This window comes from Pleurodeles waltl, chromosome 11, assembly GCF_031143425.1.
Source record: "Pleurodeles waltl isolate 20211129_DDA chromosome 11, aPleWal1.hap1.20221129, whole genome shotgun sequence".
NCBI classification, from domain to species: Eukaryota; Metazoa; Chordata; class Amphibia; order Caudata; family Salamandridae; genus Pleurodeles; species Pleurodeles waltl.
The window spans coordinates 28,242,772-28,256,902 of NC_090450.1; the positions used below are offsets into that span (position 1 = coordinate 28,242,772).

Below are 14,131 nucleotides of genomic sequence, written 5' to 3' on the forward strand. Positions count from 1 at the left end.
GCCACCCTAGGGACCCCTCACTCAGCACAGACACACTGCTTGCCAGCTTGTGTGTGCTGGTGGGGAGAAAATGACTGAGTCGACATGGCACTCCCCTCAGGGTGCCATGCCAACCTCACACTGCCTGTGGCATAGGTAAGTCACCCCTCTAGCAGGCCTTACAGCCCTAAGGCAGGGTGCACTATACCACAGGTGAGGACATAGGTGCATGAGCACTATGCCCCTACAGTGTCTAAGCAAAACCTTAGACATTGTAAGTGCAGGGTAGCCATAAGAGAATATGGTCTGGGAGTCTGTCAAAAAACGAACTCCACAGCTCCATAATGGCTACACCGAATACTGGGAAGTTTGGTACCAAACTTCTCAGAATAATAAACCCACACTGATGCCAGTGTTGGATGTATTAAAAAATGCACACAGAGGGCATCTTAGAGATACCCCCTGTATTTTACCCAATTGTTCAGTGCAGGACTGACTGGTCTGTGCCAGCCTGCTGCTGAGAGACGTTTTTCTGACCCCATGCGGTGAGAGCCTTTGTGCTCTCTGGGGACAGAAACAAAGCCTTCTCTGGGTGGAGGTGCTTCACACCACCCCCCTGCAGGAACTGTAACACCTAGCAGTGAGCTTCAAAGGCTCAAGCTTCGTGTTACAATGCCCCAGGGCACTCTAGCTAGTGGAGATGCCCGCCCCCTGGACCCAGCCCCCACTTTTGGCGGCAAGTCCAGGAGAGATAATGAGAAAAACAAGGAGGAGTCACTGGCCAGTCAGGACAGCCCCTAAGGTGTCCTGAGCTGAGGTGACTCTGACTTTTAGAAATCCTCCATCTTGTAGAAGGAGGATTCCCCCAATAGGATTAGGGATGTGACCCCCTCCCCTTGGGAGGAGGCACAAAGAGGGTGTACCCACCCTCAGGGCTAGTAGCCATTGGCTACTAACCCCCCAGACCTAAACATGCCCTTAAATTTAGTATTTAAGGGCTTCCCTGAACTTAAGAATTTAGATTCCTGAAACTACAAGAAGAAGAGGACTGCTGAGCTGAAAAACCCCTGCAGAAGAAGAACAGAAGACACCAACTGCTTTGGCCCCAGTCTTACCGGCCTGTCTCCTGCCTTCCAAAGAAACCTGCTCCAGCGACGCTTTCCAAAGGACCAGCGACCTCTGAATCCTCAGAGGACTGCCCTGCTTCAAGACAGACAAGAAACTCCCGAGGACAGTGGCACTGCTCCAAAAGAACTGCAACTTTGTTACAGAGGAGCAGATTTAAAGACCCCTGCAAATCCCCGCAAGAAGCGTGAGACCTGCAACACTGCACCCGGCGACCCAGACTCGTCTGGTGGAGAACCAACACCTCAGGGAGGACCCTCCGGCGACTCCGAGACCGTGAGTAACCAAAGTTGTCCCCCCTGAGCCCCCACAGCGACGCCTGCAGAGGGAATCCCGAGGCTCCCCCTGACCGCGACTGCCTGAACTCTAATTTCCCGACGGCTGGAAAAGACCCTGCACCCGCAGCCACCAGGACACCTGAAGGATCGGAACTTCTGAGCAGGAGTGACCCCCAGGAGGCCCTCTCCCTTGCCCAGGTGGTGGCTACCCCGAGGAGCCCCCCCCCTTGCCTGCCTGCACCGCTGAAGAGACCCCTTGGTCTCCCATTGAAACCTACAGAGAACCCGACGCTTGTTTGCACACTGCACCCGGCCGCCCCCGCGCTGCTGAGGGTGTACTTTCTGTGTGGACTTGTGTCCCCCCCCGGTGCCCTACAAAACCCCCCTGGTCTGCCCTCCGAAGACACGGGTACTTACCTGCTGGCAGACTGGAACCGGGGCACCCCCTTCTCTCCATTGAAGCCTATGTGTTTTGGGCACCTCTTTGACCTCTGCACCTGACCGGCCCTGAGCTGCTGGTGTGGTAACTTTGGGATTGCTCTGAACCCCCAACGGTGGGCTACCTTGGACCCAAAACTGAACCTTGTAGGTAATTTACTTACCTGCTAAAACTAACAATACTTTACCTCCCCCAGGAACTGTGAAAATTGCACTGTGTCCACTTTTAAAACAGCTAAATGTGTTTTATGTAAAAAGTATATATGCTACTGTAATTATTCAAAGTTCCTAAAGTACTTACCTGCAATACCTTTCAAATGAGATATTGCATGTAGAATTTGAACCTGTGGTTCTTAAAATAAACTAAGAAAATATATTTTTCTATAACAAAACCTATTGGCTGGATTTGTCTCTGAATGTGTGTTCCTCATTTATTGCCTGTGTATATGTACAACAAATGCTTAACACTACTCCTTTGATAAGCCTACTGCTCGACCACACTACCACAAAATAGAGCATTAGTATTATCTATTTTTGCCACTATCTTACCTCTAAGGGGAACCCTTGGACTCTGTGCATGCTATTCCTTACTTTGAAATAGCACATACAGAGCCAACTTCCTACATTGGTGGATCAGCGGTGGGGTACAAGACTTTGCATTTGCTGGACTACTCAGCCAATACCTGATCACACGACAAATTCCAAAAATTGTCATTAGAAATAGATTTTTGCAATTTGAACTATTTTTCTAAATTCTTAAAAGTCCTGCTAGGGCCTTGTGTTAGTCCCTGTTTAGCATTTCTTTTAGTGTTTAAAAGTTTGTGAAAAGTTTGAATTAGATTCTAGAACTAGTTTTAAGATTCTTAAAAAGTATTCCAACTTTTAGAAACATAATGTCTAGTACAGATGTGAATGTGGTGGAACTCGACACCACACCTTACCTCCATCTTAAGATGAGGGAGCTAAGGTCACTCTGTAAAATAAAGAAAATAGCAATGGGCCCTAGACCTTCCAAACTACAGCTCCAGGAGCTGTTGGCAGAGTTTGAAAAGGCCAACCCCTCTGAGGATGGCAACACAGAGGATGATGATAGTGACTTGGAGGGTGATTCCCCCCTACCAGTCCTATTTAGGGAGAACAGGGCCCCTCAAGCCCTGACTCCAAGCATAGTAGTCAGAGATGCTGGCTCCCTCACAGGAGGGACCAACCTCTCTGAAATCACTGAGGATACCTCCAGTGAAAAGGACATCCAGTTAGCCAGGATGGCCAAAAGATTGGCTTTGGAAAGGCAGATCCTAGCCATAGAAAGGGAAAGACAAGAGATGGGCCTAGGACCCATCAATGGTGGCAGCAACATAAATAGGGTCAGAGAGAATACTGACATCCTAAAAATCCCCAAAGGGATTGTAACAAAATATGAAGATGGTGATGACATCACCAAATGGTTCACAGCTTTTGAGAGGGCTTGTGTAACCAGAAAAGTAAGCAAATCTCACTGGGGTGCTCTCCTTAGGGAAATGTTCACTGGAAAGTGTAGGGATAGACTCCTCACACTCTCTGGAAAAGATGCAGAATCTTATGACCTCATGAAGGGAACCCTGATTGAGGGCTTTGGATTCTCCACTGAGGAGTATAGAATTAGATTCAGGGGGGCTCAAAAATCCTCGAGCCAGACCTGGGTTGATTTTGTAGACTACTCAGTGAAAACACTGGATGGTTGGGTAACTGGAAATGAAGTGCATGACTATGTTGGGCTTTATAATTTGTTTATGAAAGAACACATTTTAAGTAACTGCTTCAATGAAAAGTTGCATCACTATCTGGTAGACCTAGGACCAATTTCTCCCCAAGAATTGGGAAAGAAGGCGGACCATTGGGTCAAGACTAGGGTAACCAAAACTTCCACTGGGGGTGACCAAAAGAAAGGGGTTACAAAGCCTCCCCAGGAGAAAGTGGGTGACACTAGAAACAAAGAAAAAGAGTCCTCTGTAGGCCCCCAAAAACCAGACCAGGAGGGTGGGCCCCAAGACACAACCCAAAACAAAGGTGGGTACCAGGGTAAGAACTGGGATGCCACTAAGGCATGGTGCCATAACTGTAGACAGACAGGGCACCACACCAAGGACACTTCTTGTCCCAAAAACAAACCCCCTAGCAAAATCCCAGGGGTAACCAGTGTAGCCATTGGGGATGACTCCTCAGATGAGGAGGTCTTCATAGCCTTCAACTGGAAAAAGGGCCCAACAGGTGAGTTGGAGATTCCAGAGGGAAGTAGACACTTCCACCACCTACTGGTGAATGGAATCCCAGCCACTGCCCTGAGAGACACTTGTGCCAGTCACACTATTGTGCATGACAGGCTGGTGTTCTCAAACCACTACATCCCAGGTGAGATGGCCAGAGTAAGAGTTAGCCCAGACAGGGTCACTGATAGGCCTGTGGCTTTTGTGCCCATAGAAGTGGGTGGGACTTTTAGCTGGAGAAGGGTGGTAGTCAGTACAGACCTCCCCCTTGATTGTCTCCTTGGAAATGACTACCCAGAGGTTAGTCAGAGCCCAAGAGAGGAACTGGTCCAGTGCCAGTCCTCTCCCAAGGATTCTGGAGGTGCTGCCTCTGCAGTAACTGCAAGTAGGCCCCAGAAGAAAAAGAAAAGAAAACAGTGTAGGAAGGGTGGACAACCTTTAGCCAAGGTTCCAGCAAGCCAGATAGAGTCTGCTCCAGTAGGGGAGACCTCCAAAAGTGGCGGCACTGGTAAAGTCCATCCTGACCCACAAGAAGTCCTGGCTAGTCAGGCAACTCTTAAGTCTGAGTGGGTGGCTCCTCAGCTAACAGAAGAAAGAGTGGAAGAAGGGTGTTTACTACAAGATGTAGTAACCCCCCACTCTAATACAGCAGACAGGCACCCTGAACCCAAAGAAGCCTGTAACTTAGCCCCTTCCCTTGTAGGTGAAGAGCTAAAGGTGTGGTTCTGGGCACTGACAGCTGTCAGTGGCCTCTGCTGGGTGTTAGCCTTTATGGCTGCACTATCCTTGGCATGGTGGTCTGACCCCATGCCAAATAGCAAGTTAGGCCCCCTGACCCTGTTGGTCATGGTGGGGTTACTCCAGCTCTGGGTAACCTCTTTGGGTAAGCTAGGGGTGACCCTGGCTAAGATAAGATTAGCAGAGGTGGATACCTCTAACCCCAAAATAGAGAGAATGGGTGGAGATATTAAAGAGACAGACAAGAGGCAATTCAGACTAGGTCCTATCACTGTGGAAGTGGGTCAGTTCCCCAGAGGGAATGACCTGAACAGAAGGATGTAAGGCAGAGTAGGCCCTGCAACAAACCAGCCTATTTCCTCTACTCTTCCTCGCCTGACAGACTAGGAAGACTCTCCTAGCTTTGGCTGAGTCTCCTGGCCTGTGGGCTGGGGGGGGGGGGGGGGCCCTGTGTAAAGAAATGGCTCCCTGTTGCATTTACCCCCCACTTTTTGCCTGATACTGATGCTGACTTGACTGAGAAGTGTGCTGTGACCCTGCTAACCAGGCCCCAGCACCAGTGTTCTTTCACCTAAAATTTACCATTGTTTCCACAACTGGCACAACCCTGGCACCTAGGTAAGTCCCTTGTAACTGGTACCCCTGGTACCAAGGGCCCTGATGCCAGGGAGGGTCTCTAAGGGCTGCAGCATATCTTATGCCACACTGGGGACCCCCCACTCAGCACAGACACACTGCTTGCCAGCTTGTGTGTGCTGGTGGGGAGAAAATGACTGAGTCGACATGGCACTCCCCTCAGGGTGCCATGCCAACCTCACACTGCCTGTGGCATAGGTAAGTCACCCCTCTAGCAGGCCTTACAGCCCTAAGGCAGGGTGCACTATACCACAGGTGAGGACATAGGTGCATGAGCACTATGCCCCTACAGTGTCTAAGCAAAACCTTAGACATTGTAAGTGCAGGGTAGCCATAAGAGAATATGGTCTGGGAGTCTGTCAAAAAACGAACTCCACAGCTCTATAATGGCTACACTGAATACTGGGAAGTTTGGTACCAAACTTCTCAGAATAATAAACCCACACTGATGCCAGTGTTGGATTTATTTAAAAAAATGCATACAGAGGGCATCTTAGAGATACCCCCTGTATTTTACCCAATTGTTCAGTGCAGGACTGACTGGTCTGTGCCAGCCTGCTGCTGAGAGACGTGTTTCTGACCCCATGCGGTGAGAGCCTTTGTGCTCTCTGGGGACAGAAACAAAGCCTGCTCTGGGTGGAGGTGCTTCACACCTCCCCCCTGCAGGAACTGTAACACCTAGCAGTGAGCTTCAAAGGCTCAAGCTTCGTGTTACAATGCCCCAGGGCACTCTAGCTAGTGGAGATGCCCGCCCCCTGGACCCAGCCCCCACTTTTGGCGGCAAGTCCAGGAGAGATAATGAGAAAAACAAGGAGGAGTCACTGGCCAGTCAGGACAGCCCCTAAGGTGTCCTGAGCTGAGGTGACTCTGACTTTTAGAAATCCTCCATCTTGTAGAAGGAGGATTCCCCCAATAGGATTAGGGATGTGACCCCCTCCCCTTGGGAGGAGGCACAAAGAGGGTGTACCCACCCTCAGGGCTAGTAGCCATTGGCTACTAATCCCCCAGACCTAAACATGCCCTTAAATTTAGTATTTAAGGGCTTCCCTGAACCTAAGAATTTAGATTCCTGAAACTACAAGAAGAAGAGGACTGCTGAGCTGAAAAACCCCTGCAGAAGAAGAACAGAAGACACCAACTGCTTTGGCCCCAGTCTTACCGGCCTGTCTCCTGCCTTCCAAAGAAACCTGCTCCAGCGACGCTTTCCAAAGGACCAGCGACCTCTGAATCCTCATTGGACTGCCCTGCTTTAAGAAAGACAAGAAACTCCCGAGGACAGTGGCACTGCTCCAAAAGAACTGCAACTTTGTTACAGAGGAGCAGATTTAAAGACCCCTGCAAATCCCCGCAAGAAGCGTGAGACTTGCAACACTGCACCCGGCGACCCCGACTCGACTGGTGGAGAACCAACACCTCAGGGAGGACCCTCCGGCGATTCCGAGACCGTGAGTAACCAAAGTTGTCCCCCCTGAGCCCCCACAGCGACGCCTGCAGAGGGAATCCCGAGGCTCCCCCTGACCGCGACTGCCTGAACTCTAATTTCCCGACGGCTGGAAAAGACCCTGCACCCGCAGCCCCCAGCACCTGAAGGATCGGAACTTCTGTGCAGGAGTGACCCCCAGGAGGCCCTCTCCCTTGCCCAGGTGGTGGCTACCCCGAGGGCCCCCCCCCCTTGCCTGCCTGCACCGCTGAAGAGACCCCTTGGTCTCCCATTGAAACCTACAGAGAACCCGACGCTTGTTCGCACACTGCACCCGGCCGCCCCAGCGCTGCTGAGGGTGTACTTTCTGTGTGGACTTGTGTCCCCCCCGGTGCCCTACAAAACCCCCCTGGTCTGCCCTCCGAAGACGCGGGTACTTACCTGCTGGCAGACTGGAACCGTGGCACCCCCTTCTCTCCATTGAAGCCTATGTGTTTTGGGCACCTCTTTGACCTCTGCACCTGACCGGCCCTGAGCTGCTGGTGTGGTAACTTTGGGGTTGCTCTGAACCCCCAACGGTGGGCTACCTTGGACCCAAAACTGAACCTTGTAGGTAATTTACTTACCTGCTAAAACTAACAATACTTTACCTCCCCCAGGAACTGTGAAAATTGCACTGTGTCCACTTTTAAAACAGCTAAATGTGTTTTATGTAAAAAGTATATATGCTACTGTAATTATTCAGAGTTCCTAAAGTACTTACCTGCAATACCTTTCAAATGAGATATTACATGTAGAATTTGAACCTGTGGTTCTTAAAATAAACTAAGAAAATATATTTTTATATAACAAAACCTATTGGCTGGATTTGTCTCTGAGTGTGTGTTCCTCATTTATTGCCTGTGTGTATGTACAACAAATGCTTAACACTACTCCTTTGATAAGCCTACTGCTCGACCACACTACCACAAAATAGAGCATTAGTATTATCTCTTTTTGCCACTATCTTACCTCTAAGGGGAACCCTTGGACTCTGTGCATTCTATTCCCTACTTTGAAATAGCACATACAGAGCCAACTTCCTACAGGTGGCACCCCATAAAGACATTAACAATTGTGGGTGGGGCTGTGGTATGGTTTGTTGTAACTCTGTCAAGCATACCCAACAGAAGACTTTAACATGAGAACAAGCATTTGCAATGCAGTAGGGTCTCGCATTTCTCCGAGTTACAGCTATTAGCAGTTGTAAACTCCCAACTGGATTTTCTTTCCACATTGAGAGAAAAAAAAAAAAAAAACAGCACGATCGCGCTGCTACAGTTCACTCGTAATAAAACCTATCAGCAAAAGTGCAATTATCTACGCAACTGGCAAAAGTGCAATTAACTATATAACAGGGTTGATGTTATCCAAAGCGCTCGACTTCTGCCAAGCGAAATCGCGCTGCGAACAAAAGATAAAAAGTAGTCCACAAACCTTGTGGGAAACAGCTGCGCTCGAGGAGGGCTAACCACCGGAAAACGCATGACGTATGCGTGCCTTCCTCTAAAGAAAGCATGCAGATTTTAACAGGCAAGCCCACGAACCAATGAAAGACAACTGCCGTGACGTGAACGGGGCTCCGAGCCCTTTTCTAACTCCTAAAGCGTCTCGCAAGCGAAACACATGCGCAAGCGACGCAGGCTCGACCCTAAAAAAGGTCAGACGCACAGTCCCACAAGAGGAAAGTGCGGTCGACAGCAGAATAGGTCGGGTAGAGAACCACCTAATAGACCTGGAAGTTAAAGTTCATTTTTATTCACTTACTAGACTTGGAAGACAAGTCAACAGTTTCCATTTCATTCATATCCAGCTCGATAATGGGAGGAGAGAGAGGCCTCAGCATCTAAAAGAGGTTGAGCCTTTTCCTCTCTCTCACCACTAATGCTTTCGCCGTTTGCTTTTGTTCTTCACAAATTAGCTGCAGCATATTTTCTATTACCTCACACTGCTGGGATCTTTTCTTATCAAAAGTAGCTTTGAATTTCCAAATGCACGGCAGCCTTCTCTAGCTTATTCACCAACCCACTCAGAAGTGTCCACTTTTTACCTGGTGAGGGGCTGTCTTCCAAGTTAGAGTTTGAGGCCTGCCTGATGATACTCTGACAGAAACAGCTTCTACATTGGTTTAAGTACTTGGAGGGTCCTGGAGGGAACAATACGTTTTGTTTCAATCATTGGAGTTCCTAAGCTTTAAAGCCACTTCACTCTGCTAGAATGCACAAGCAGCAACTGGTTATCTTTAGTACTGGAGTTGGTGTTTCTAGTGGGAACCAAGAATATTCATCTTCCTCTTGAAACTAAACACAAGCTGCCCTTCTTGTATCTACAGAGTACGTTGACTAAATCATCTTGTGGTGAAGGCCTAGTTGGGTCACTATTAGCATCTCTTTCTGGGGAATCAGTTCTTATACTCTCCGACATCTTCTCCTCATCCTCACTGTGCTTGTGAACAAATTGTTCCAGCTACAAATTATGTGCTGCGGGATCAGAATCATCTAATTCTTCTTCATGTGCACTATGTTTGGTTGGCCTGTTTGTGTCTTTAACCATTTAATTTTGAAGTCTCTTCTTTTCTCTCTATTTCTTTGGGATTTGTAGGAGTGTAAAGCTTCATAAAATCGTTTCGGTTTATAAGGCAGTGGCTCGATTTTAACGCAGTGGTGTTGCTTCAGTTTAGCAATGCCAAAAACTTTTGTGATGGCTCCAACATCAGTGCGAGATGTCTTTGTTTTTTCAGAGTTAGTTGCTTCTTCTGGTTCTCTGGACGCCAACTGTCCTTTGAACAAGGATCATGGACTATTTTTTTGCTGCATTCATGTTTTTTTATCTCAACCATGTGGACACGTTGTTTAGGAAACTAAATATATCCACTTGCTTTATTCCTTGGACCAAATCAAAGTTTTTTGACATCAATGAAACTAAATGATTAAACTTTTCCTTTGGGGGCCGATCTTTTCAGCTCAGAAGGTATGTCAGACAGGGTAATTCTTGGGTGAAGCATTTTCAGTGTTGAAAAGTATCCTTCAGGAAAAAGTTGGGGTGTTTTATCTTTAATATCAATTTCATCCCTTCAACACATGAGTCGGGAATTTGCCCCACATACTTCTTTACATTCAAAACCCATATCTTGGGTAGCTGGCCCGCTGACCAAGCCATGATGGTGTCCAACTTCTGCTTTGAATGCTGCACTCTACACTGATTTTCTCCAGTTTTCATGTTTTAGTTTCAGCAAGGATTGCATCCTTCCCGCCTTATGTTCAAAAGGGAAGTGTACATTGCAAACCTGGTGCACATCTTTATTTGCGAAGTTTTTAATGCGAGTTGGAGAAAAACTCAAACAATATTCTCTACAAAGCTGGAAAGAAGAAGAAAGCTATAGAGGGAAAATCAAAATAGTAAACAGCCATTTCCAACCCGGCTTTTCCCACAGCTAAATATCGTGACAAAACCCTGTCTTTTGACGTCATCACATCTAAAAAAAATAAAAAAAAAAATCTCTTTGCTGCTGTTGATGTGGAGACAGAATCTTCCATCTTCCTCTGAAATTCTCAGTCACTCATCCTAGTTAATCTGTTGCTGAAGTTAAAAAATACCCTCAGCTCCACTTTCTGCTTCAAAATCCACCAGGCGAGAAGATGTTCAATGGTCATACTATGGAACAAGGTGAATAATATGACCATAGCCAATGCCCAAAAAATGAAACTATTACTTTTCTGAGAAAGTTTACATACCAAACCAATTAATTGCATAAACATACACAGCACAAACCAGTAGAGGATTCAAGGCTGCAAAATGACCCATCGGTTATCAACTATTTTCATGCAAGAGGTTCTCACCATCCGATGTCATGTCTCCGCGGTCAGGGAGGGCGCGCTTGGTCCGGATCTGCTGCCTTCGCATGCGGATCTTCTGCTTCAGCTCTTGGATTTCTTTGTCACTGTCCTCTTCTTCCTCTTGCAGCTGCCGGGTCATCATGTTGCACTTCATCAGCTCAATAGCTGCAATTAACGACTCCGAGATGCTGAAGTGCGCATTTTCCTGGAAGCAACAGTGCAGTTTGTGGCATCAGTAAAAAGAATTGGAGGTAGATCATATACAACCAAAACTGTCAAGTGACCACATGCACATATATTCTGCCTTTGAATTCCACTGTCAATTTCAGGACAAGTGAGTGAAAATTTAAAAGGTGTGCCAATAAATAGTTCAATTAAAATACGAGCAAAGTCATTATGGCTGGCCTTGGAAGGCTGGTGCGACGGTTATTTATTAATTTTTTTAGACGCACATGCCACAATAAAGGAACAAAAAGCCACTGGCTGAAAGTGGCAGCCCTATAGTTCTACTTTTTTTTTTTTTTTTAAAAGCACTGCATACACGTTTAACAGATCTGTGGGATGCCAGGCATCTGTTCTTAGCACTGGTCAAGAAACCCTTTTCAGTTTTCATGCACATCACAGGGAATTCTGATTCTTATTGGCACAAATAATGTACTATTGTTGTAGAATTACTGTGTCCTGAGGATATATGGCTTGTTTTACAATAAAGGTTAAAGAATACATCGAAAAAATAATTGGCAAATTAAAGTATTGTACTTGGAGCTCTAGCACTGAACTACACTTCTGTTTTGGCAGCGGCGCACTTCTGATCAGACTAAATGCTGTCCCTTATAATGCAAGAGAGCGAATGACTGTAGTGGAAGACTGACATGCCAAGTGCTGTAGTGAGTGGAGGCAAAATGCGAAGGGCAAATGAACAGATTAGTGGATGAAGAGGGCAAACTCAAGGGCTCTATTTGTATGTATATATGTATGCATTTTTCTACTTATGTTTTTTTTATTACATAAGGCTGGTGAAACACAGCTGTGGCTAGGTCAGAATTAACATTTTTAAAAGGTTTTGTTTTAAAATGTTTCTGTAAAGCCTGGTGGCTGAGGCTCTGTGGCATTCTGGGAATGACATTACCAAGTCCTCCCGCATGGACCTGTTTGAATTTTGAATATTTAGAGGGCAGAGTACAATGAAGAAAATGGCACCCAAATTGGGTCTGTAGCTGGTAAATGTTTATGCAGACACAGTTGTCCCCATTTCCAGACACCTATGGTGGTCATAGCATCAGCATTGGACAGCACGAGCTGCTATGCCGCAAGCCAGCAAACTGACAAAGAGTCCGGGTGAAATACACTCTGGGGTTGACGTGAAGGATGCTTCTACTGCCTCGGTCTGGACCCATGGCACCTGCTGCAAGGTAAATGTATAATCAACATAACCAATATGGGATAACATGATGGTCCTTTAAAGATATGTCTGGGGCCCAAGATAAGGAAGGATATTCCCTGTGAGCCACATGGTACAGCCTCAACGAGTTGGGATATGTACATCTTTTTTTTAACTATACATATTCTCTTTACAGATGCTTCAGTAAGTGGGGGTGACACTTAGACCGAGAGCCAGGAAAAAAAGCAGGAGAAAGTACAACTCCCTGCATTTAGATATCAGTTTATGCCACATCCATGGATAACATACTGTGTATCACTCATTAATAATGCCATTTCTATACTATTACAATGTCTGCAACATTTCGCCAGCTGCACCGTCTAGTGGGGTGGCATTAGGGGGAAACCAAGCTGAAAGCTGCAATTACAGCCAGTGGGTGGGGACAAATCATTCCCCTGGGGCACCCTGGCCATAATTATTGGCCATTTAAGCCTGTCATTCTGTGACGATGCTCAAGACGTAGATGCAGGCTATGGTCCATACGGAAAGCTACTTTTTAAGGGCACAGTCTATTACACAGAGTGGCCTGTCCAAGATGTTGAGTGGTTGGGATGAGTGTCTATAAAGGGTAAACGGCATGTAAACAGCATGGCAGAGACACAGTCAGATCTTGTATGTGAGGAGAATTGACAAACATACTTAAAGTTTATTTTTTAACTTATTGCTCTCTACATTCTATGGTGTAGCACCAGGGAGGAGAGAACGAGCAGATTAGAAGGGTCTGACTGTGGCCTTGACATAAATAGTTGTGTATTTGTTTAGCTTAAAGCATACAAAAGATGAGTGAGATATTGTAGCAATCATGTGTGAGGTTTTGCGTGTTGTGTTAATGTAGCAGCTGTTATGTCCACATAAGGTACGTGGAAGGTGCGTTCTTACAGATCACAAGAAAATTACCGGTTTGTAAACTAGTTTCTGTGAAGCTGCTCGTCCCAGAGACACAGGATCAACTACTGCACTTTAGCAAGTTTTGACATTTGGAAAGGCTTCTATAACCTATGTCAAACAACAGCTCTGCTAACATTTTACCCATATGTCTTACAGGTTTTCAAAGGAATCTATTACGTACTTCCTGCGTGGCTGTAAAAGAAATCTCATTACATTAATAACATCTGATGATCCATTTGGCTTTTTCTGACCCCTCTATGTCACTGCTCTGCCCTGCAGCCATCCCACACAGCCCGTTCTATGGAGAATGGGTAGAAATACATGCCAGGTGAAAGCTGCAATGACAGGCTCAAGTGCACAATGTATCCAGGATCCTCCACTCCTCCTTACCTTTTCAAGGTCTGCACAGCTTCCAAAGTCCTGCTCGGAGAGGTAACTGATTAGGGACTGCCCCTCGGATGGCCTCCGGAACATGCCCTCCCCGGAGCTGAGGTAGTGGGAGCCTTCTGCAAAGGAGGGAAGACAGAGAACATCACCACCAGCTGCTCAGCCCACCTACATCCCAGCAGATGTCAGGTGAACGAGGACACACTATGAGGAGTGAAATACTAAGTGTTCATAACAAATGATGCTCTTTCAGCCACTCGGAGTTGGGGAGAAAGGGAATAACGGATGTGACACTATCCCATTCCTAAAATGAACAATGTGAGTGTTTTATGTTCTGTTACAGGGTATTGCAACAGCCCAGCTTACACCAAGTAAGTGTTCACTTGGCTCAATTGTAGATTGTCTGTAGCTGGGATTCCTTCAGTGGAGGTTTCTTTCTGGAAGGGGGATTATTCCTGTATTACCTTTGATTTGGGTGTGTGTTTTCTTTATTATTTTTAAAATAATAATTCATCGCTTCTTATTTAACAAATTGCAAGGGATCCTGTAAAAATTGTCTGCAGATCTATTAACTGCAATGTGAGCTTTTAAAAGGATTTTATGAAGGATGTCAAGAGCCTTTTACCAGGCAGGGTAATTTTATTATGCAATATGTCATACTTATTATTTATTATGAATGGATT

At 46.5% G+C, this 14,131-nt stretch overlaps 1 protein-coding gene across 4 annotated transcripts in view; it reads right to left on the reverse strand.

Moving 5' to 3' along the window:
- RUBCN (rubicon autophagy regulator) overlaps nucleotides 1-14,131 on the reverse strand; it is a 186,231-nt gene that overhangs the window by 87,409 nt on the left and 84,691 nt on the right. For all 4 annotated transcript variants that reach the window (XM_069212892.1, XM_069212890.1, XM_069212891.1 and 1 more), the window contains 2 exons: nucleotides 13,452-13,567; nucleotides 10,736-10,937 (listed from right to left, as the gene is read on the reverse strand). In XM_069212892.1, the coding sequence (XP_069068993.1) occupies nucleotides 10,736-10,937; nucleotides 13,452-13,567 (318 nt within the window). The remainder of the gene's footprint in view (nucleotides 1-10,735; nucleotides 10,938-13,451; nucleotides 13,568-14,131) is intronic.